Raw genomic sequence first — 24,368 nt, 5'->3', positions numbered from 1 at the left:
ACTTGTCATAATAAACTTAGCCCTCAATCCATTCCCCCCCTATTTCCCCAGAACAGAAAAACAAATCACTAAGCAGTTTCCTAAAAGTAAGAGAGCAAACAGATAACTATGCCGTTTCCCCAAAGTAAGAAAGCAAACAACTAAGCCAAATGCTATCGGATCAGAAAAAGAATTTATCCCTTAGTATTAACTAAACTAGAACTTGTCCCCAAAAAAGAAAAACTAAGCTAGAACTCTATAACTCTACGTACAGGATTCTACGCTTAACCACATAACATTATTAATTTTTGGGTAACTAAATTTCCTTTTTGAAGGTATACAACTGCATCATAGTTTATCAGTTAAAAAAACAGAGTATTCTTCAGATACAGTTTGGTTGGTATTTTTTCGTCCAACCATTCTTTCTCCCATTAACCTATTTACCCTAACACTTAATAGAATGTAAAGAACACAGCACTTATTCAGCGCTAGTGTCTTCAACAGATTTCTTGTACTCTGGCTTCAGCTCGTAAGTTCCTTGATTGGCGCCCCTTTTATTGTACACACACAGTTCATTCAGGATCTCTTTCAAGAATTGCTGCAAAAGAAAAAGTAACAGTTAATTTGAGATCTTTTTTCAAAAATTGCTGCAAAAGAAAAGAGTGTGGAGGGTGTGTGTGGGGACATGCGGCAGACGGTATGGTGGAGTGTGAGCACATGCAAGTGGGGTGTGCATGCCATGTGTGTATGCTACAACACAACATCAAACTAGGAAGTCAAGAAAAAGCAAACAAGCATACCGCAGGTTGATCAGTCTCTTGGACAAGCTGTTTCAAGGCCCAATTAGGCTGTCTTTCAAATAGCTTGAACATTATATCTTCCAGTTCTCCCCGATCTCTTCTTGTTCTCTTTGTATCAGATTGCTTGACTGGCTGTGTCTTCTTCTTGTCCTGTGGGAGTTTCATAAAAAATAAAAAGTAAAAATCACAGAAGTATTCCATGCATACAAACATTTGACAGAGACCAAACTTTCTCTTTGGAACAAATATTATTCATCTTCGTCCAATGAATTTTCATTGAGATAGCATTAATTTATGATGGTATCATCTCATGGATATTGCTTATGAGTTATGACAGTGAATATTATATCATAATGTATTTTAGAGTCATGATTCTTGTATGTTCTAACCATTAATGTAAAACTTCTACACAGGTGTAAAATTTCACAGAAGCAACAGATAGCGACAATTAGAAGCATGTTAGCAGCATATCTAAGAGGAGATCATATATTGTGTACTTCAGGGTACCTTGGCATTGGATGAAACTAGACCAATCATCCCAGGCATTGGCCTCATTAGAACTCCACGATCATTATCAATAACCTTCCAATTGAATCAAAGAAACCAAAGAATCAGTTATTTAATTTAATTTCATCATAGACAGAATGAAAGAAATATTAAGGGATAATTAAATAATTAACATGAACAGCTACCTGTATTTGTCGATTTTTAATCATAGATTTGTTTGTCCTCTCACGGCACAATTTACCGTACTCTTCAATGTTTTCACCATGGGGCTTCATATCAAACTTATGCTCTACTTTCCCTTCCATTGCAACCTTGCCACCTAAAATAAATACAGAAGCTGTTACCTAACTCAAGGCAGCTAAGTTTCAATGGGACTATGGACGGAAAACTCTGTATATACAAGCGCTATTAAATGTATAACAATACATAGTTATCACTTGCCAATGCTATTATACTACACAACGCAGTGATGATTTCTATAGAATACACAGAAATTTCAGTGAAATAAAATAACATTGGTATTTAGTTATTTACTAATGCTACATAAAATCCAAGCACCCTTCCTTTTCAGATTTACTTGTCTTCCCATTGTTCCATCTCAATATAAACACCACGTGTACAACAGAAATTAATTTATCATTTCAGGGATTTTTTTAACAAAAGTCAGACAGAAGAAAAATGACAGAAGAATCGCAAAGAATAAGGAAAAAAGTCTTAAATTATTCAACTCATTTAAAACACCTGACAGTCTGAGCGGTCTACTTATTAAATAATCCAAAATCAACATAGGAGGTTTCATATGCTGTTCCACCAATAAGGATGGCACTGGATATGGGTGTGGGAAAAATAATCACCATCCCTATATGGGAAGAGATCTTTATCCTCATCCCAGTCCCCAACCACCTGGTTTCTCCTATTGACTATTACAGATTCACATGGTATGGTACCTAAATTTAGTACCTGTCCCCATTTATTACATACATCAGAGGAAGGGGTGGACCCCCCCTTAAGCTCCACTCCAAAAAGATTACACAACAATACATTACTAACATAACTAATTTAATAACCATAAATACAAAGATGAACAATAACATAAATTTTTAACCATTATCCTGATGACAATACAACTTTTATTTTGTTAAGCTATGTGGCTAAAAAATGAAAAAATAATTATATTATATTATATTATCTAAAATTGTTCATTTATATATCTAATATGGATGCATCATGTCATTGATGAATAAAAACTGCTACATAAACCTGAGAATACGATTCTCACCTTGGCTAGTCTCAGAGAAGACGCACATAGGAACGAAGTCTTTAAACATATTCAATGAATAAGTTTTTGACATATTCACAGCATCAGAGCCAGCCATCTCCATTGTAAACTGAAATAATTATGAATGAATCATAAAATCAATGGCTATCTTACATCAACACGAGCAACAAATAATAATCAGAAGCACATATCTATACTGTGAAAAATCTAACAGCTGAATCTTCACTCTTGCAGTCAATAAATTCATATGGGAAAACAGTGCAAAACGTATATAATAAGCAATCATTAAAATACAGAATTTATTTGCCTAAAAATCACTTGTCAAGTCATGAAACTCATTAAAATAAAAATGAATGCTTTTGCAAATCATATTCCATGTTTGGAATACCTTAAAAAATGAATCGAATTCATTTTTAATTAAATGATTTACTTTATTGCCCTTTCTTAGAAAATTCAAAATAGGTATATCAATAAGGAATATATTCCCTATTCTTATTATTAAAACTAAAGTAAATCCACTCAAAGTTGCAAATTTATAAATACACACCATAGTTACCTAATAGCAACACCCTACAGTACGTGTTATGTTAATATATCAAATATATGGTGCACAAGGGTATACTTGGTTGGTACACTAGGGCATGGTTGTTAAACTCAACTGTTACTCAAACTCAAACGAGTTTACAAGCCCACTCCACCAAATAGAGCTGAAACAACCAAATTGATTTTTCTGATGAACGCGTTCAAATGCATGTGAGATTGGTCAAGCTCCCAACTTCAATAGCAAGTGTTCAAGTCCATTAAGGCTTCCATTTCAGAGAAAAACCATAATCAGGCCCCTTCAGGCTCACTAATCCACTTCAAAGGCTCTAGACACAGGCACAGATCTCTCTGTTCTCTCCTTTCATCTGTTTGTCTGCTCACGTTGCATCTGTTCTACGGCACAATTCGGTTCTCCTTTTATCTGTTTGTCTGCTCATATCGCATCTGTTGTCTGGCACAATTCTGTTCTCTCCTTTCATCTATTTGTCTGCTCTCATTGCATCTGTTCTCAGGCGTGATTCCATTCCATCTGCTATTGCCTCTCATTTGTACATCTTCTCTCATCACATCAGTTCCCCAGGCTCAGTTCTCTGAAGACTCTGTTCAGCCAAGTGCCACAGGACTCATTCATCTATTCCCACATGGCTTGATTACACAGCTTCTGTACTTAATCAGTGAATCCATTCAGCTCATGCAAGTCCATTAAGCTCCATTCACTAAGTACCATTGTCTGATATCATAATATGCATGCCACACTGAACAGCTCTTCATATGAATGATTGTTATAGGTTCATGAACTTTTACTCCGAAATAAGGGGAGTACTCCCTTCCTGTTCTTTCCCCTTCCATCTTCCTCATTATCTTTCATTGACTTAGTCTAATTTCTGTTTTGTGTCTAATATTATATTATAATATGTGGTGTGTACTATCCGTGAGTATTGCATTATTAGTTGCATTAAAAGTATTATGTTTACGCGTATATGTTATTTATAGGTTTCTTAGGTAAACTCTAACAAGTTTACAGTCAAGTCTATGACGTCTTCCCAAGTTTATATAAACTCTCGATTTTGAGAACCTTAAACTTGAGACACTTATCTCATCCCAAGGCAAACACAATTTGTGCTGTGGGTAGCTCTCACAAGGTCGGTGGCATAAAAAACGTAGTACTAGGAGGGAGAGGTGATTATATACTCAAGTCCTTATCAGTGTGAAGAAGCGGGACGAAATCTGCCTCCACCTACCGTCAATCCTGATATCCATGATCCACCCATTACCGACTATCACAGCTCCAGCTCTCTACACGTACATCATTTTCTACAATTGGTACCCAAACAAACCACAACCCGGAACAAACAAACCAATTCATAGTCCTAAGGCTAAGGAGAAACCAACGACTTTGCAACACATTAAAAAAAAATCCATAACCACGATTTTCCACAATATAAAAGATCTAATTTAAAATCTTGGTAGCATGGATATGCATACTGCATACAACTCGTATCTAAAGAATTTAAAAAACATGAGTTTCGAATCAAATCAAATAAATTCAGAGAACTAGTCGTGTCAAGCACACTTTTGCAATTGTTTTTTTCCGTCAAACATGCCGCAGGAAAAATATACTACCTCTTAAATTTATTTTTTCTCCGAAATTACAACCAAATTGGATTTTGACAAATTGAAAACGGTATATTGATAACAAGTAAAGTTAATCTTAAGGAGCGACGAAGTATATAATCATAAACCCTTGCGGGTAACGAGAAGAAAAGAAAAGAGGGGCAAAATGGGAAATAGATTAGGGTGAAACCTGAACTGCAGAGGGATCATCCTCCTCAGGGTGGAGAGGATCGAGGGAGAGGACAACCTTAGCGAGAGGTTGAGAAGGAGGATGAGTCTGCCATGACTTGGCGACGACCAAAGGACACTTCATCAGCCACACCGATCTCTCAGCCTTTGTAGTCTCCAAGTTAGAGCTGCTACTCCCACTGTAACCGTTCTCCTCATCCATTTCTCTCTCTCTCTCTTCGCACAAAAACCACGCTCGTGTCTGAATAGAGAAAACCGACACCGCCCCAAGTCAATTCTATTTGACCTCGACCTCTTCAAAATTATATACCCTCTTCTTGGGCCCAACTGTTGGACTCTTACGGGCCGACCCAAAAAGTTGGACCATCTTATTTTTACTCCATCGAAAAATATCGTCATCCCGAGATTAATTAAAATAATACAGTACAAATATTAACTACTACTGTGACATCTTATGTTGTACTACATCAAGCATTCCGCATTTTTATCATTTTATATTTTCTATTATTCATAAATACCAAGATATAAAAATCTTTCCCTCTCTAAGATTTTAAAAAGATTTATATTCATCTCTCTCTTAGGGGAGTGTCGCAATAATTTATAACTTCTTAAAAGGTAAAACTATATTTTACTTCTCTCGTTAATTCCGCGAGACTTAAATTTATGTAAAATATGCAAGTTTTAATTTAATTTTTTTAAAAAAATTTAAAATTATTATTTTTAATTTTTATTATAATGTTCAGTCGAAAAAATTATTATAATATAATTGCTTTTAATTACTTATTTAATATTTTAACTATAAATAGATCAACATTCAAGAAGATAACTAAAATTGTAAATTTATAAAATTAGGAAACTATAATTATGAGATTAAAAATAAAAAATAAAAAAATCAATTGTAAATTTGATATTATAGGAGATTAAAAATATAATTTAACCTAATAAAGAGAATTATCACACACATTATTTTTTGGAATAATCTCATCTCTATAACTACCTTTCAAAATATTCTTCCTCTTTCTTGTTTTTTTTATTAAATTACACTTACAATTCAAGTATCTGTTCGTCCACTTTTATTTCTTTTTTAAAAATTTATCTTGAGTGCTTTTTTAGTCCAATAATATATAATGGTTATAAATATCATTAGAAAATGTAATAATTATAAATATAAGATAAAAAAAATACACTTATAATGATGATGATCAAAATAAATAAAAAAATTAAGTCTTTAAATAAAAATAATAATAACGATGATGAAGTAAATCTTATATTTGTAATTTATACTTGTTTTTACATAATTAATCCAGTAAATAAATTTTAAAAATATGTTAAATAAAAATTTAATATCGATAATTTTATTTCTATCTAAAAATTGTTTATAAATAAAATAATTTTCCTGTAGTAAAATAAAATTTTAATTAATTAATTAGTTAATTATATTTGATGAATAATCATTGCATTAGACATATAATACAATTATTTAAATATGCAATAATAAAACAACACTAAATAATCCATACTAGTCTTTATACTCAAAGATAAAAATGCTACATCAAAATATAATCAGAAATGAAACAAATTTTGAGTCTCTTAATTATTAGCAAAAAAAAAATGTAAGATCAATAAAATTATTATGTAGATAAGCATCTTATCTCTATATCAATTAATGTTAATGGAAATATATTATTTAAATTAAAAATAATAATAATTACAAAATATTATTTAAAATATTTTTTATTATTATTAAATATAATATTTTTAAAACACAAATATATATATATATATATATATATATATATATATATATATATATATATATTTGTGCAGTTGATCACTTCATTCTCGTAGTTTCTTGCAAATTTGGCTAATTAGGTCAGGATCACTACCAACCAAGGATGATTATGAACTCTAGTGATAGGCCCAAGTGCATAATATCCTTACCTTATTGGATGAAAGATTATTATAAGTAGTTGGGCTATCAGTTGGACCACTCTTAAAAAATTTGGTTGATGGTATATACACCACCTTTTTATTATAACTATACCTCCTTTTTTATTTTTTAAAATATTTTTAACTTTTTATCTTATATTTTTTTTACTTTTACTCTTTTATTATTTAATTTATAATTTTCTTCTTATTTTTTTACATTCATAATATTTTAAGAATTTATTTTTATTGAAAAAAGAAGAGGAGGTGTACTTAATAAATATATATATATATATATATATATATATATATATATATATATATATATATATATATATCTTGAGTCAAACAAAGAAAGAGAAAGATCTATGTAAAAAATAAAAAAAGTACTAAATTAAAAATTAGATACCTAAAAATAAAAAATAAAAAATAAAAAATTAAATATATTTTAAAATTCTTTTTTTTTTTAAATATACTTATTGTAGAATAAAGGTGTATATATCATAAGCCTTTTTATTTTCCTTTCAATTCCCTAAATGGACCTCTAGTTAAAATGGCCCAATTTAGATTCATATACTTAAATGTATTCTTCGAGCATGTTTGAGTAACGAATTGAAGTTCTTATTTTTCCAATTTCATATTTCAGTAGCAGTAAATCTAAACTCTCTAGTACTTTCCTAACAGTTTGGTGGTTTCATTTTCGCTATTTTGCCTCCTAAACCATCAAAGGAGGTGGATGATGCCATTCACAATCTTAATTAGTGGTTTGGTGTCATGCAAACCAGTTTTGACAACGACAACAAATACAAGATAGTCTGCATTCTGCCTTGCAACAAATCTTAGAGTTCGTGATGGCCAAATTGACGTCCATGGAGAAGGTCTTTGACCCTTTAGATCAAAGGAGGTGGATGATGCCATTCACAATCTTAATTAGTGGTTTGGTGTCATGCAAACCAGTTTTGACAACGACAACAAATACAAGATAGTCTGCATTCTGCCTTGCAACAAATCTTAGAGTTCGTGATGGCCAAATTGACGTCCATGGAGAAGGTCTTTGACCCTTTAGATTAGTCGTTCCAGGTGAAACAATTTTTCTTACTCTTTCAATTTCTTCAAGAACAACGCCTTCATTTTGCTGCATTTTACATAAGAGATGAAGCTCTCAGTTGGTACAAGTAGATGCACCAAAATCATCAATTGCATGATTGGCCATCATTTGCTTGAGCCTTGGAATTACATTTTGGCCTTCCCTCTTTTGAGAACCATCAACAAGAACTCTACAAAACCCCCAATCCTCATTCCCTCACCAATACTACCAACACAAACACTTCCGATACCTTTAACCAAAACCATTTACCCATCAAATGTCCCACAACAACTCAAATATAAGAGCGTCAAGCTCAAGGTCTTTGTTATAATTGACAAATTCGTGCCTGCTTGCAAGTGTTCCACCAACAAATTTTTGTTGTTGATTGATGATGAATAGATCCATTCTGATGCTATTCCTTCTAAGGATCCACCTAATACATAAGAACCTAACCTTTCACATTTCCATTTATCCTTTCGAGCACTTATGTTAAATAGTCAAAATACTTCATAAGAACATAATATTTAATAGTTTTTTGCCTTGATTTAATATTAAATCTTTGACAATACTTCACTTCTTTTATTAAGTGTGAAGTAAATAGAAAAATTACAAAAAGAATGAAATATACATGATTAAAAGACAAAATGGAACAAAATTGAAGTTTGAAGACATGCATGGTTGTGCTTGATTGATGCATGGTTGTGCTTCAAATGAAGCATGCCCAGATGCACAACTATGCTAAGTACACTTATGCTTACCAATATGCATGATCATGCTTATCAATATGCACAACTGTGCTTCATTCAAAACGCCAATGAAGCACACCTTCCACCCTTGAAGCACGTTCATGTCTCCTCCACATATTGTGAAGCATAGTCGTGCTTACTAATATGCATGATCATGTTTAGCTAACTAAACACACCCTATTCGTTGAAAGCATGCCCGTGCTCCCTCTATTTTGCACTGAAGAATGCCATAAGCATGACCATGCTTTCCATGTGCATGGTTGTGCTTAGAAATTTTTCTGTGATGTTTTGATTATAAATAGGGATGTCTAGTCACATTGTCTTTTATCTTGTTTTCTTTATTCTTAGCTCTAGTTTTGTTTTCTCTCTTTATTGAGGTTCTATAAAAGACTAAAGGTCAAACCTTCGAAGAAGGATTCTTTTAATTTTGATTAATTTTTTTTGTTTGTTTAATGGGTTATAATAACATGTTTGGCTAATTCTCTCATTCTAGGATTGTGATGTAATTGTTCCTTGTGAACCCCCGATAATTGTCATATTATTTAATATTTTCAATTATTATTTCAGTTAATGACGAGTTACATGATCAAACTCTTTTAATTAACAAAACCTTAAGATAATTGAGTTATTGAAAATTGGCATGATCAAGCCGTTTTTTCTAATTACCAATTGAGTTAATTATTTAATTTGCTTTTAGAAACTTATGTTTTGATTTAGAATAAAACTCTTATGATCAATTTGAGTTTTTCTTAAGATAAAAATTGTTAGCTTGCTAAAATCATATGTTTGTTAACAATTTCAAAAGTAAAACTAGTGACAATACCCTAAGGTTTTTATCTTTGAATTTCAATGACAATTCCATAGTCTTGATTTTAATTTATAAATTAATAATCTCTCAACCAAATTATTTTATCTTCAAATTACTATAAGTCACAATTAAGTTGGTAATTACTTGAACCTAGTCATTTGGGCTCGATATCTGGACTTTGTCCATTGTTACTACTATGGTAAGGTACGTTTTCCTTAAGCACATTTTAGACGCAATAACTTACAAGCCACCCACCACAAAAAACCTTATAATTTCAAGGTAAGTTACATAACCTCACCATTTGTGTCCTCATTGATACAAATAGTTCCTATAACATCCTCCAACCATGTATAGCCTCCCATCTTCAATTATCCATCACCCTAACTCTTAAATGTAATGTTATGGCTGGCAATGGAGAACATATTGAGTTCACTAGCTTATGCAACCAAGTTCCCATTTTACTTTAGAGCCATGTTTTCCACATTCCATTTTATCAAGAAGGGGTAGATGTTGTTTGGGGCATGGAATGGCTCTACACTTTAGGACCCATTATTGTTGATTTTGCAACTCCCAACATGTCTTTTACTCACAATAATTCACCCATAACTATCAAAAGGGACTCTAACCCTCCTATTACCCTTTGAACTTTTCATCATATATCAGCCACTTAATTCACTACAACTTTATTTTCTGATTCCACCTTTTATCCCTCCAACCCATTGAAATTACAATGGACTCCAACCTTTCCCATACACATAACCCAAACATATTGGACATTATTTCCAAATTCTCAAATGTTTTTAACACTTCTACCCGTCCCCCACCTAGACCCTATGACCATCGCATTACCTTCCTCCTAAATATTCCCCCTATTAATGTCAAACCTTATCGCTACCCCCACTCTAAAGATGCTATAAGCCTCTTTATCCAAAACCTACTTAACTAAGGCCTCATAATTCTAAACCATAGTTCCTATGTTACTTTTTAAAAAATGGCACTTGGGGCTTTATGATAGTTAAGGATTGTTTTCCTATACCAACTATGGATGAACAACTAGATGAAATGAGGTCAACTTTTATTTTTTCTAAACTAGATTTACATTTCAAATACCACCAAATTCATGTGGTGGTAGAAGATACTCATAAGACAACCTTTCAGGCTAGTGATGGGCATTATGAATTCTTAGTAATACCATTTGATCTCACAAATGCTCCCTCTATTGGAATAATTGACAGTTGTATCTTAATAACATATCATCTATATCTCAATCATATCTTCATGTAATTAAGAATAACATGTTTAACACCTATAATATCTCTTGTAAATATTTAGAATATCAATTACAAAATTAGTTCTAGATCTTTAGGTAGAATATGATGTATATAATCTTTTTAATATCAACGTGAATAAGACAATCTTGTTTCATATTCATTCTTTATGGTATCAAAGCCAGTCCATAATGAATAATCTACTACAACCCTACCTTTGCAAGTTTGTTTTGGTGTTTTTCGATGACATCCTAGTTTATAGTGATAACCATTCTAATCACTTGCACATTTACAATTAATTTTTGAATTATTGGTTTCTAACCAATTTTATGCTAAGTTTTCTAAATGTGTTTTTGGAGTGACATTTGTTTCTTATTTAGGCTATATTATTTATAAACAAGGTGTAACTCCTAATCTTGAAAAATTAGAAGCAATTGTAGATTGGCCTTAACTATAACAACCTGCCATGGTCCCTACACTAAACGACACGACTATTAACTTATAATTCATGCACTTACAAAATACTAGAATAGGTACAATATTGCATGCATATAAGGATGAAACAACTACTCAAATATATGCAATATACATAAAATAATCCTGTATATGTAAATATACAACTAAGTTTTCAGTCAAACAACTATAACTATTTACACAAAATGACCCCTAATAGGTAGTCATCAAAACATCCAGCTCCAACGTCACTGTATGGCCTCTACTACAACACTTTAGCCCTATCCTTGCCCTACTCTCATACCATGTATGATCATCACAGTCCAAGCCACATGAAAACATGCAAGGGTAAGCTAGGAAAAAAAGAAACAACATATATATATACACACAACATAGGAACATCACAACATCATTTCATCTTTAACAACACAACAACAAAGAATCATAACATACAACACAAATCAACATAATCCAACTATGAATCAACATAACAACATATTTCATCATAGTTCAACGCAGCATATGAACAACTCAATCATCTCAACACATCATATGATCAACATAATAGCTATATGCGTCATCACACATTTCAATTAGGAGATCTCCTACAATACAGGGTGAGCGCTTTAAGTGGCTTGATCCTACCTAATTGACAACATAGGGTGATCTTTTTGGGTTTGCTAGATTCACAACAAATTCATATATAAATCCCCAACACAACAAATCAATTTCTCGGATGTTGCCATTTAAACAAAGAAGTATAGTACTAATGTCAGGATAGAACAACTGGGTATAGGCCTACCATGGCATTAACTAGTTTAACTAAACTTCCTATGAGATTAGCCCATTGACTATCCTCCAAATAATATAACCTTCCAATACTCGGTTAGGAACTAAGTTTTCAACTTCATACATTACTCGGTTGGTCACTTGTAATTAGTATAGCTCGACCTGACCCCTATATTATGGTCGCTTCATACACGTGTACCTCGACCTTGTCCACACATGATAGCAACAAAGTCCTAGAGGAGAAACTACATAGTATCCACTTTAAGGGTCAACTTCTCAAGAAGGGTTTTTCAAAAAATTGAGCTCTCGAAGCACCATAACGCAATATTCACACAATGAGATATGCAACTTTCAAAAATATTTTCTCTAGTCCTAAGTGGTCAACACAATTCAACAACACAGCTCAACAACATAGATCGACAATACAACTCAATTTTTTTTTATAAAATTATAATTGCAATAAATTGTCTTTCGTACAATTATTTTTAAGTGTTAATAATTATGATAAATTATATATTATTATTATTATTATTAAATTATTATTAAGTAATTATTAATTTGAAATTTAGTTATAATTAGTGTATATATATATATATATATATATATATATATATATATTATATCAATTAAAAAATAGGAGATTGAATTTGATTAAAAAGAGAATTATAAAAAAATAGTAAATACATTGTAATTATTATTAATTATTGTTAAGAATATTTAATGGTGATTGTCCATTGTTATCATTTATATTTCACCTTAATATTATTACATTATTTGTAATCATTTATGTCTAGAAATAGATTTTCTCATTGTTAGAAATAATACAAGAAACTCTCTATTCTCTCCCTCATGTTGTTCTTTCTATACCTTATCTTCTTTTTCTCTATTACTTTTATATTATAGTTTATGACTTTATGCTAATTTTATAACATGTTATCAATACGATAGTCTTTTCTCAATTCATGTTGCAACTTACAAGACAAAGTTGTGAATAATTTTCTTGGAGAAAGTAAATTTTTTTGAATTCACATTTCAAGGTTAGCTATTTTATCTAGAATCATATTCTATCTCTAATCATATTCTTCAGGTTATGTATTTAATAAAATATTTATATTTTTCTTATGATTGTGAAATTTATTTAGATACAATTGATCTTAAAGACAAAATCAAGAAAACATATTATAGATTTCTCACTCTCCCTTACCTAGATGAATAGAAGATGAAGCACGTGCAGTTTCCCAGTGATCTCATCCCCCTAGTTCTCTTGAGTTTTCATAAAGCGTAGAAGGAATGAGAAATAAGTAAGAAACGTGAAATAAAAACTCCTGAAAACTCCTTTAAATTCTCCCTTAAAAAATAAAATAAATAATAATAATAATAATTTAAAAAAGATCATTACGTCCTTCCTTCCCTTCTCATAAAACAATCAAAATATAATTTCTCTTTTTAATACAAAATAACATATGCTTAACTTTAATAAAATACATTTCATAAAAACCTGTCTCATATCAAATAATCAAATATTAATTAAAAATTATGTTTTATATTAAAATAGAGTTCACATAAAATAGATAAATAATATAACATATACTTATCCCTTTTTTTAAAAAAGATAATATACGTTTTATATATATAAAAAAAAGCTCATATCAAATAGCTAAATAATATTAAAAATTCTTCTAAGAAACATATTAAAACATTAAATTAAATACTACCATATTATTAATATAATTTTATGAAAATCAGGGTGTTACAATATGAAAGCATGTATTACTTACTAGTTAGATTAAAAAGTTAGTTATAAAAAATAAAAATAGCAAATACAATGTAATTTTTATTAAATATAAGAATAAGAAAAATTTTAATCACTATTATAATATTGTTTAAATTAGTATATGAATAAAAAGGAATAAACTAAAATTAGACAATATAAATATCCCAACCACTATGTAATAATTGGATGTTGTGATAATATTTTTTTACAACTATAATTTATCTTTCAAATTAAGTATTAAAAGAATGCACATCTCGGTACTTTATAATTTTTTATTGTATATGAAATTATTACATAATAACTAACATAGATAAATTAACATTATATTTAATTATATATTAATAATTTTATTATGAAATTAAATTTGATTAAATTATCAATAAAAAATCAACTTTTATATGTTAAATATAAATTGTTATCTTATGCATGTATCATTTTATTTTCTAAAATAATAATATTATTAAATATTATCATATTATATTCAAAATTATTATTTATTTTTACATGTGGGGAATCATTTTATTATATTTATTTATTTGATTTAATGAGAGAAGGGAAATGAGTCGGGTTGACCCGATTCAATGAGCTTTTAAAAGAGGGGTTAGGCAAAATTTACCCTAATTTATCTCATTTTGCATTTTGAAGGACTAAGAGAGAGATGGAAGACAAGGAAGGAGCTATAGGGAGAAGTGCTCAGAATTGTCTCAAAATATCATCACAATAAGGTATAGGGGAGGGAAAGGAGTGATTCATGTGTGAGATTACAAGAGAGAATAGGTAGTGGGAGGAATCCCAAAATTCTTAAGATTTTTCTATTTCTGTTCTGAAGCTGAAATTGATAATCCAGTTAGGTTCTATATTGAATTATGAATGTGTTTATTGTACTATTTGGTAAAATTGATGATCTGAAGAATAATTGAACTCATTGGAATGTCTATGCAAGTTAGGGTTTCTAGAGAAATTTGGGTATTGTTAACTGGTATGAAAATTTATAATTTGTTTTTGGGTAAGTAAAAATAAGTGTTCTGACTGATTGGATTGGTAAAAGGTAGAGCTGTCAAAACGGGTCAGCCCGGCCCATGTGGGCCGACCCACTTTGGCCCACCTTAAAAACGGGCCAACCCAACCCGACCCACTTTTTATTTTGTCAGAATTTTTATGGCCCGGCCCGGCCCACCACGGGTTGGTGGGTCAAACGGGCCAGCCCACCAACCCACCAAATTTTTTTTTTTAAAAAATTACAAACAAAATTTAAAATTTCAAATAATTTAACATTACAATTAGTTTGTTAATAATTTAATGTTACAATTGATTTGTTAATAATTTAATATTACAATTACAATATAAATGAAACCAAAAATGTATTTTTTCTAAACATAAATTATATAAATGAAACAAAAATGGCACCTTTCTTATTCGTTACTATAGTGAGCTAACATGGTATGACACCTTTCTTATTCGTTACTGTGAGTGCGTCAATACTATAGTGAGCTAACATGAATTATGAAAGGCCATAAACTTTAAATTGCACGTGGGTTGTTTTTGTTTTGACTGTTTTTGTTTTACAATTTGGGCTTTAGTGTTTCCACTTTATGTTGTCTCATGTCTGTTGACTTGCTTATTGGGCTGACTGTTCTGTTTCAATAAAAAAAAAATAAGTGGGCTGTTGGGCTGCCCGACCCACCACGGGTTCAGCCCAAGTGGGCCGGGTAAAAGTGAGCCGGGTTTAAATTTACTCACTTACCATAAAATTGTTATTTATTTTGGCTCGGCCCGGCCCGTTTTCAAGGTGGGCAGGGTTGGCCCACGGGCCACAACCCATTTTGACGGCTCTAGTAAAAGGATGTTTGTATGTTTGATTCCAAATCTTGGTGATGTTCTGTTTATGCTTCATTTATGGAAAATGCATTGGGCACTGTGACACCCTCTACCCCATTATTAATATATAACAAATGTAACAATAAAATATTTCTTTTCTTCTTTTTGGGTAAATAAAATCTTTCATAGTTGACAAATATTTCAAATATCACAAGGTAGAAGATTCACATTCGTAACTCATAAATCATAACTCCAGTGTAGAAATTATAAAAGAAAAGAAGTTAAGATTTTCAATACAATTTAGTGTAAAACAAGAAATCATATATATACAAATAATAATAAAGGAAATATAAATTAACTCCAGTAAAGGTGGCAGTGCCTCCTAGTTAGGAATCAATTTATATTTTCCAAATCATGTAATAAAATATAACAAGGATATTCATTCTGGTCTTTTATCAAGAACGTTCAAATTACAATTCTTAACATACATTTTCCTTGAATTATAAACTTTATCTACGTTATCTCTTCGTTAGAAATTACAAAGAAGAGAACTAAAGTTATTGAAGCCTTTAAGCCTCATCACCAACATCCTCATGATGCTGATCATCTGCAACATAATTTAAAACATATACAAAAACAACAAGGGAGTGAGAAACATCTCACTCAGTTTCAGATGCAGAAATAAAGGTTAGATAGCACCCACACACACAACCAATATAAGTCACTTATAAATAATACACATACATCATCAATATCACATATATATTCATTTATCATGCAATGGTGTCATGATCTTGACTTATAAATGCATGCATGTGGCGCCATAAGGAAGTTTCACATATCATCACTGGTGACCCTAAGGCACACCTGGTTACATCACTGGTGACCCAAAGGTACACCTGGTTACATCACTGGTGACCCGAAGGTACACCTGGTTAGCAAGTTACATCGCTGGTGACCCAAAGGTACACCTCGTTAGCAAGTTACATCACTGGTATGCGGCCTCAGCGGCACACCTGGAATAATATATGCGTATGATGCATGTCATACCATCATAATCTCATTGACTCAATATTTAACTTGTTACATAATTTCATTTAGTACATCATGTCCTCATTTGTCATAGTCTCATAATCATAGTTTGTCTCAATAGTCCATTCTTAGGTCTCATGTCATTTGTCCATATTTCACATGGTCATGTCATCAATACTCCTCATAAGGTCCGCATAGGTATTCATAGAGAGCATTCTTGTTCATATTAAAACTCATTTATTATTAACATTAATTTCATACTCATTTATTACTTTCAACAAAGAACAAAGTAAAGTAAATAGAAAATCAAACAGAACAACGGCATCTTCAACAAAGAACAAAATAGAGTAAATAGAAAATCAGACAGAACAACGGCACTTTCAACAAAAACAAAGTAGAATAAATAGAAAATCGGACAGAACAACGGCACCTTTAACAAAAAGCAAAGTAGAGTAAATAGAAATTAAACAGAACAACGGCAAGGGATTGGGGGCCAATCCGACAAACAACTATCCAACAATTATCCCCACACCCCTGAGCGAGGTTCTCACTCCCCCCCTTACCTGGATAAGCAGGAGCTGGAACTTGGGCAGGGCCTCCTCTGGATTCTCTCTTTCTTCCCTCTCTTTCTCTCTTTCTTTCTCTCTCTCTCTCTCTCTCTCTCTCTCTCTCTCTCTTTCTCTCACTAAGATTTCACTTTCTTACTGAATATAAAATTTTCACCCCCCTGCCCCTATTTATAGGCCTCCTGGCGCAACCGAAACGGCCGTACTGATTTCGGAACGGCCCGTTCCGGATCCTTCAAACGTGGGCAAATTTCTCAACTGGAACGGCCCGTTCCAAAACCGGAACGGCCCGTTCCCAAAAAGCAGAATGGCCCGTTCTGAAACCAGAACGGCCCGTTTTCAAACTCAGCAGAACGGCCCGTTCTCCCTCCGGAACGGCCCGTTCTCCTTGTTGGAACGGCCCGTTCTGGGCCCGTTCCCAACCTAAAATTTTAGCTTATTTTAAATGCTCAGAACGGCCCGTTCCACTTTCGGAACAGCCCGTTCCGAGTTACTCAAATGCCCCTAATACCTTTATAAAATTACGAAAATGCCATCAATAATTACGAAAATGCCATTACTAATAAAAATATCCTTTTAAGGAAATTGGGGTGTTACAGGCACCAGGTGTGAGTTATTGGCATTGGTGTTACACCTTTACTACCTCAACACATATATTGTAATAATGTAAATAAAACTAACGAATAAATTTTCAACGTTGGTAAAAAGGGTTCATATCAAATCTTCATAACTGTTGTTCAATATCCAAAATAATTGAAAATAAAACTTAAGAGTTTACAAATTATTTTCAAAATAATAAGTACAACTCCAAATATATATAAAAATCCATGTCTTAGAAATCTTCTACCCCAATGTCACAATATCAGAGCACACACACAACTCAATTGTTGGCATTCTGGATGCCACTCATAGCCAGATCTTCCTCACTTAAAACATCCACAAATTGTACGGTGAAGAAAAAAACATCTATATGTAAAGAACACAAGGAAAAGCCACAACATAATCTCATCATAACTCATTACTTAATGAAATATTTACAACCATTTCTATATATCCTAATTCTATCAATCATGCATCATCTTCACATTACAATTCACAATCACACCCATCCATCACATCATATAATTTGTACTATGTTAAGCTCAAGCCACCCTTGTAGCATCTTGTGCCCAAGGTCGTGCCACGCCAACATAAATACTAATTGCCACATATAAATCTTGCAATTAACACTATGTTATGCTCACGCCACCTCTGTAGCATTTCTTGCCCAAGGTCGTGCCACGCTGACATACATGTTAATTGCCTCACACATTCCACACTATGCCATGCTCACGCCACCCATGTAGCATCTCTTGCCCAAGGTTGTGCCACACCGATATAAGTGTGAGAAACCACAATCACATTTCATTCATAATCATCACAAATATTGCAATTAATACTATGTCATGCTCACGCCACCCTTGTAGCATCTCTTGCCCAAGGTCGATGCCACGTCGACATAAGTGTGAGAAAACACAATCATATCATATTCACATTCAACACAACGTCTCATTTCATGCCAACATACTCACATCATAAATAATTGAACTATTAAGCCATAACATGAGCACTTCGCCACACCATGCTATCAATTCAATACTAAAACAGTAGATACAATATGTATGCATTTGTGCCAAGACATCACACCACAGTCCATAACTCAATTCCACATTACATACATAATATAGATAAGTCCACACAAAATAATGGTTCATATACCTCTCAAGCAATTCACCATGAATCCACATATTATCATTATACATATATGAACTAACTCTACAACCTAATATCATACTACTTTAAACAACTTTTACAAAGAACACGAAGCCTAAAAATGACTTTAAGGTCACCTCGCATGGCTGACAACACGAAACTTAATCCTTCGCGCACTGGAATGGAGAATGAACTTATAACTTGCATAACTCAATCAATTCTTGACATTTTTACACGATTCCAGAGTCTAAATTATAGCCCCAAGTGTCTACTTTCTAATCCAACAAATGAAAGTTGATTTGGTTAATCACACATAAAGATACCACAAAAATACTAAGGTACGTCCATAAGAAAAATCTCTCAATTACTCATCAGTTCATATAATTAAGGGTGTTCATCAATCTACAAGAACCTTAACTTGCAGAGCACATCCCAATGAATTCAATTATCATCTAAATCATCAATTTTACCAAATAATATAACAATAATATTTATAAATTAATATAAAACCTTACTGAATCATCAATTTTATAGAGTCTTAACTCAAATAGTAAAACCCCCAATTTTTTTCAAAACCTAACTCACAGGCAATTTTTTATAATTTTTGTCTTTCTCCTAGGTTATCATTTTTACAAATTGTTTGCATATTTCTAATCCTCAATACATACAAAATTTAATGGGATCATCAATTTCTCAAACAGAAATAATTATAAAATTACACATAATCCTACGGGATTCCTCCTCTACTCAATTCCCTTATGTAACTTTGCATACAAATAATCCATTTTCCCCCGTACCTCGATAAACAGTAGTTGAAACTAAAGCATGGTCTGATTGGTCTCCTCCTCTGAGTTTTCCTTGGTCTTCAGAAAGTGTAGAAGAAAAAGGAGTCAGAAGTAAAAAATGTCCTTTTAGGAGTGCTAGAGTGGTTTATTTATAGACATCAAGAGTGGCCAGAATGACCCGTTTTGGATCTGGAACGGTCCGTTCTAGACTCATTCATCATGTGTAAAATTCGCATTTGGAACGGCCCGTTCTTAAACCAGAACGACCCATTTTGGGGTTGAGTTTAACTTATAATGGTCATGTTTGGAACGACGCGCTCTTAAACTAGAACGACCTGTTCCCAACTAGGATTATAGGTCATTTTAGTAGTTTGGAACGGTCCGTTCCAATTTGAGAACGGCCCGTTCTAGGCTACTAAAATTCAAAATATTTAATAAAACTCATTTACTTAATTAAAATAATTATAAGAAAATAATCTCCATAAATATAAAAATAAATAGTAATAACTATTATATTAGTATAAAATTCGGGATGTTACAGCTGGGCTTGCATTCATACAGATGATTGCAAGACCCAAACGTAGTTAAGACAGGTGTAATTATAATTAAGTCGAGTGTGAAAATGGTGTGTGCTCGCTGTTTGCTCTTAGTGCCATGTGTAATTATAATTAAGTCGGGCGTGAAATGTTTAAGCTGAGCGTAATTATAATTAATTAAGCTGGGCATAGTTATAATTAAGTTAGGGGTGAAATTGTTGTGTGCTCTCTATCGTGGCTTAGAGCCGAGCACAACTTGGTGATGCCCGACGCATGCTATGAATATGTTATATATTGACAAATTTTGATAATGATTGTGAATTATATGATTTCCATTGATGACTATTGTATGTTTAAGTATGAATGATGTGCATTTAGATGAGTTGATGTATAAATGTGGTTGGATGTGGCTTATTATTTAATTGTGCATTGGCATGGATAGAAATAATGAATGGATGAGGTGACATGACATGAGCATTGGTGCATGTTACGTACACATTTACCCTAGCCATAAGTGGTGACTAACAAGGGATGTATCTTTATACACTAACCATAAGTGATGATTAAAAATGTGACACCGATCATAAGTGATATAAATAGTGTGCGATGCATTTTATACACTAGCCATGAGTGGTGATTAATAGTGTGACACCGACCATAAGTGATATAAACGGTGTGGCCATGCGTGGCGGTGCTTGAGGAGATTGATGAGGTTCGCCCATTGTGCAACATTCTAAGTTGATGCTTCTTAGGAGGTTACATTGCATATGCATTGATGTGAGCATGAACATGATACATGAGATGTATGATGATGTGACTGTGGTGATGTTAGTTGATGGATATATGAATTGATAATATTATTGTGATTGGTTATTACGATAAATTTTATAAGGGTTGATTATATGTTTGGGTGAAATTCTTTTCTTGTATCATACATATAAATAATTATTTTAATCACCTGTATACATTGTGGTTTTATTTTAGGTAATGATGTAAGTAATGAGGTCGGCACTCAAGGTGTCGAGAGCTGAAGCAATGGGTTTGAATAATAATGTGACATCGGGGGAATGCGATTAGAATAGGAATTTATATTTCAAATTGATTTACTACTTCTTTGTTGTTTAAACATTGTTGATAACTTTATTTTTAATAACTGTTTTATTTGATTGGATGTTCAAAGGTGAATTACATGTAAACTTGTTTTACTCAAGTTATAAATGAATTTCTTCCTTATTTAGTCATTTTATATATTGGAGTAAAACTAGGAGTGGGTAGATGGGCCCGGGTCCGCGAACCGGTCCGTAAGCTCGCGGATTTCGTGGATAACAAACCCATTTTTTTAAAATTCGTATGACTATGTTTGATTTTTGAGTCTGACTCGTGAAGTTCGCGGACTTGGTAGATTTAATCCGCGGGCTCGCGAGCTAGTTCGCGGACTTCACTAATTAATATTTTTAAATATTATAGTTTTAATATTAAGTTGTGTATTTAATTTTTAAATTATTATGACATTAAATTATATTTAGTTGGTATGTATTTGTCATTTGAATTATTTTTATGACATTTTGATGCTTTTATTATTGGAAGTTTGGTACTATTATTTAAGTATTTGTAATTATTTTTATTTTAATATTTTAATATTTAGTATTTTAAACTATTTTAACTATTGATAAATTTTAGTATGATAAAATTTAGCTTATAAATAAAAAAAATATTTTTTTCTTCTAATTTTATGTATTTTTAATTTTTAAAAGTTTTTTTTAACCATTATTTAGGCTCGCAAACCGGTCCGTTATCCGCGGATTTTGGAGGGCCAGATACGGACTTAAAAAATAAGTCCATTTATTTTACGGACCGGACTTATCCGGCCCGTATAAAACGCGAGTTTTACGGATCGGGCCTTAAACGGGCCGGACAAGTCTGTATACCCACCCCTAGGTAAAATGAATGTCACAATGCAAAAGTGTTTTTAAGGATTTTTCTTCGACGAGAGGGTTTGTAGGAATTTTTTTAACTTATTATATAATTTTTTAATTTTATCATAATTATTTATGAATTAAATATTAATATATTAGAATAAATTATTATTAAATAAAATAAATTTTTTTACTGCAATATAAATGATATATTCAAACATAATATTATACATATATTTATAATTTATTATAAATTTTATTATATATATATATATATATATATATATATATATATATAATAAACATACATGAACATAACACAGGTTAAAAGACTAGTAATGAATAATATTGTAATTACTATTAATTTATAGATAATAATAAACCAATATTAATATTAATTGTAAGATAAAGTATTTGATAACTTGAAATTACATTTAATTAGTGTATATATATATTAATGTTTACATTAATTAAGAGATTAAATATACATACTTTTTAATTATAAAAAATAATTAATTATATAGTAAAAATTTTGTTAAAATTTAATTATTAATTATAAGGAAAAAACCATTTTTATTGATCAAAACTATAATGCTGCTACAATTAGTGTAAAATAGTTGATAATTTAAAATTATATGTATATTAAGAAGAATATAATAATATAATATTTAAATTAAATAGTATATATTTTAAAATTTTAAATAGGATTTCATTATAATTTATTTACATATGTGATTGCTAAGTAAAAGACGATAAAATACAATATACTTCAAAATTTGATTTGTTGTGTAATGAAGACAATATAATAATTTCAGTAATTTAATTATCTCGAAACATGCAAAGCTAAAGATAAAAAAAAATTAAAAAAAAAGTTTAAATTATAGTTATAATTTAATGTAAAGATAAAGTTAAGTTCAAATTCACACATAAAACGTCAAACTTATTTAATTATAACATCTCTATATTTAATGGAGCTTGAATGTATTAAATAATAAACATAAATATTAAGTCAAAAGGAGATATTGGATTTTTTAAAATTTTAATGTTAATAAATGAAATATCTTCATAAGAGAAAATATCTTTAAAAATGATTATCAACGTGTAAGATACAGATCATTTATAAGATAATGTAAATCAAACGAAGTATGTCAGTCTTATATACATTAATATTTATTACTTATTGAGAGTAACAAAAAAATTTATTTAAATGTTTTGTTCATCAATGGATCGAACTAGAAAGTTATCTTGAAAATCACAAACCTTCTAAAAAGAACAAAGTCATGTTTTCTATTAGAACCAAAAATGAAGATCTCTAAAATCATGAAAAAAAATAGATAAAAGGCACCGGTGTTGTTACTCTACGCTGACATTATATAATTTTATTTTCATTTTATCATAATTATTTATGAATTAAATATTAATATATTAATATATTAGAATAAATTATTATTAAATAAAATAATTTTTTTACTGCAATATAAATGATATATTCAAACATAATATTATACATATATTTATAATTTATTATAAATTTTAATATATATATATATATATATATATATATATATATATATAAAATAAACATACATTAACATAACACAGGTTAAAAGACTAGTAATGAATAATATTGTAATTACTATTAATTTATAGATAATAATAAACCAATATTAATATTAATTGTAAGATAAAGTATTTGATAACTTGAAATTACATTTAATGTGTATATATATATATATTAATGTTTACATTAATTAAGAGATTAAATATACATACTTTTTAATTATAAAAAATAATTAATTATATAGTAAAAAAATTGTTAAAATTTAATTATTAATTATAAGGAAAAAACCATTTTTATTGATCAAAACTATAATGCTGCACAATTAGTATAAAATAGTTGATAATTTAAAATTATATGTATATTAAGAAGAATATAATAATATAATATTTAAATTAAATAGTATATATTTTAAAAATTTAAATAGGATTTCATTATAATTTATTTGTATATATGTGATTGCTAAAAGATGATAAAATACAATATACTTCAAAATTTGATTTGTAGTGTAATGAAGACAATATAATAATTTCAGTAATTTAATTATCTCGAAACATATGCAAAGATAAGGATAAAAAAAAAAGTTTAAATTATAGTTATAATTTAATGTAAAGATAAAGTTAAGTTCAAATTCACACATAAA

The 24,368-nt window shown here is 30.7% G+C and overlaps 1 protein-coding gene across 1 annotated transcript; it reads right to left on the bottom strand.

The window, feature by feature from the left end:
- Positions 1–255: 255 nt before the first annotated feature.
- Positions 256–5,195, bottom strand: LOC109802209 (Transcription initiation factor IIF, beta subunit). Its single transcript, XM_020363460.3, has 6 exons — positions 4,913–5,195; positions 2,566–2,674; positions 1,472–1,605; positions 1,287–1,361; positions 780–929; positions 256–577 (listed from the first exon to the last, which is right to left on the bottom strand). Exons 1-6 carry the CDS (start codon positions 5,111–5,113, stop codon positions 458–460), a joined length of 789 nt encoding a protein of 262 aa, XP_020219049.1. The 5' UTR covers positions 5,114–5,195; the 3' UTR covers positions 256–457.
- Positions 5,196–24,368: the final 19,173 nt, after the last annotated feature.

This window comes from Cajanus cajan, chromosome 4 (genome assembly GCF_000230855.2).
Source record: "Cajanus cajan strain Asha chromosome 4, NIPB_CcT2T_4, whole genome shotgun sequence".
Classification (NCBI taxonomy): domain Eukaryota; kingdom Viridiplantae; phylum Streptophyta; class Magnoliopsida; order Fabales; family Fabaceae; genus Cajanus; species Cajanus cajan.
This window is presented reverse-complemented; position numbering and strand designations above follow the sequence as displayed.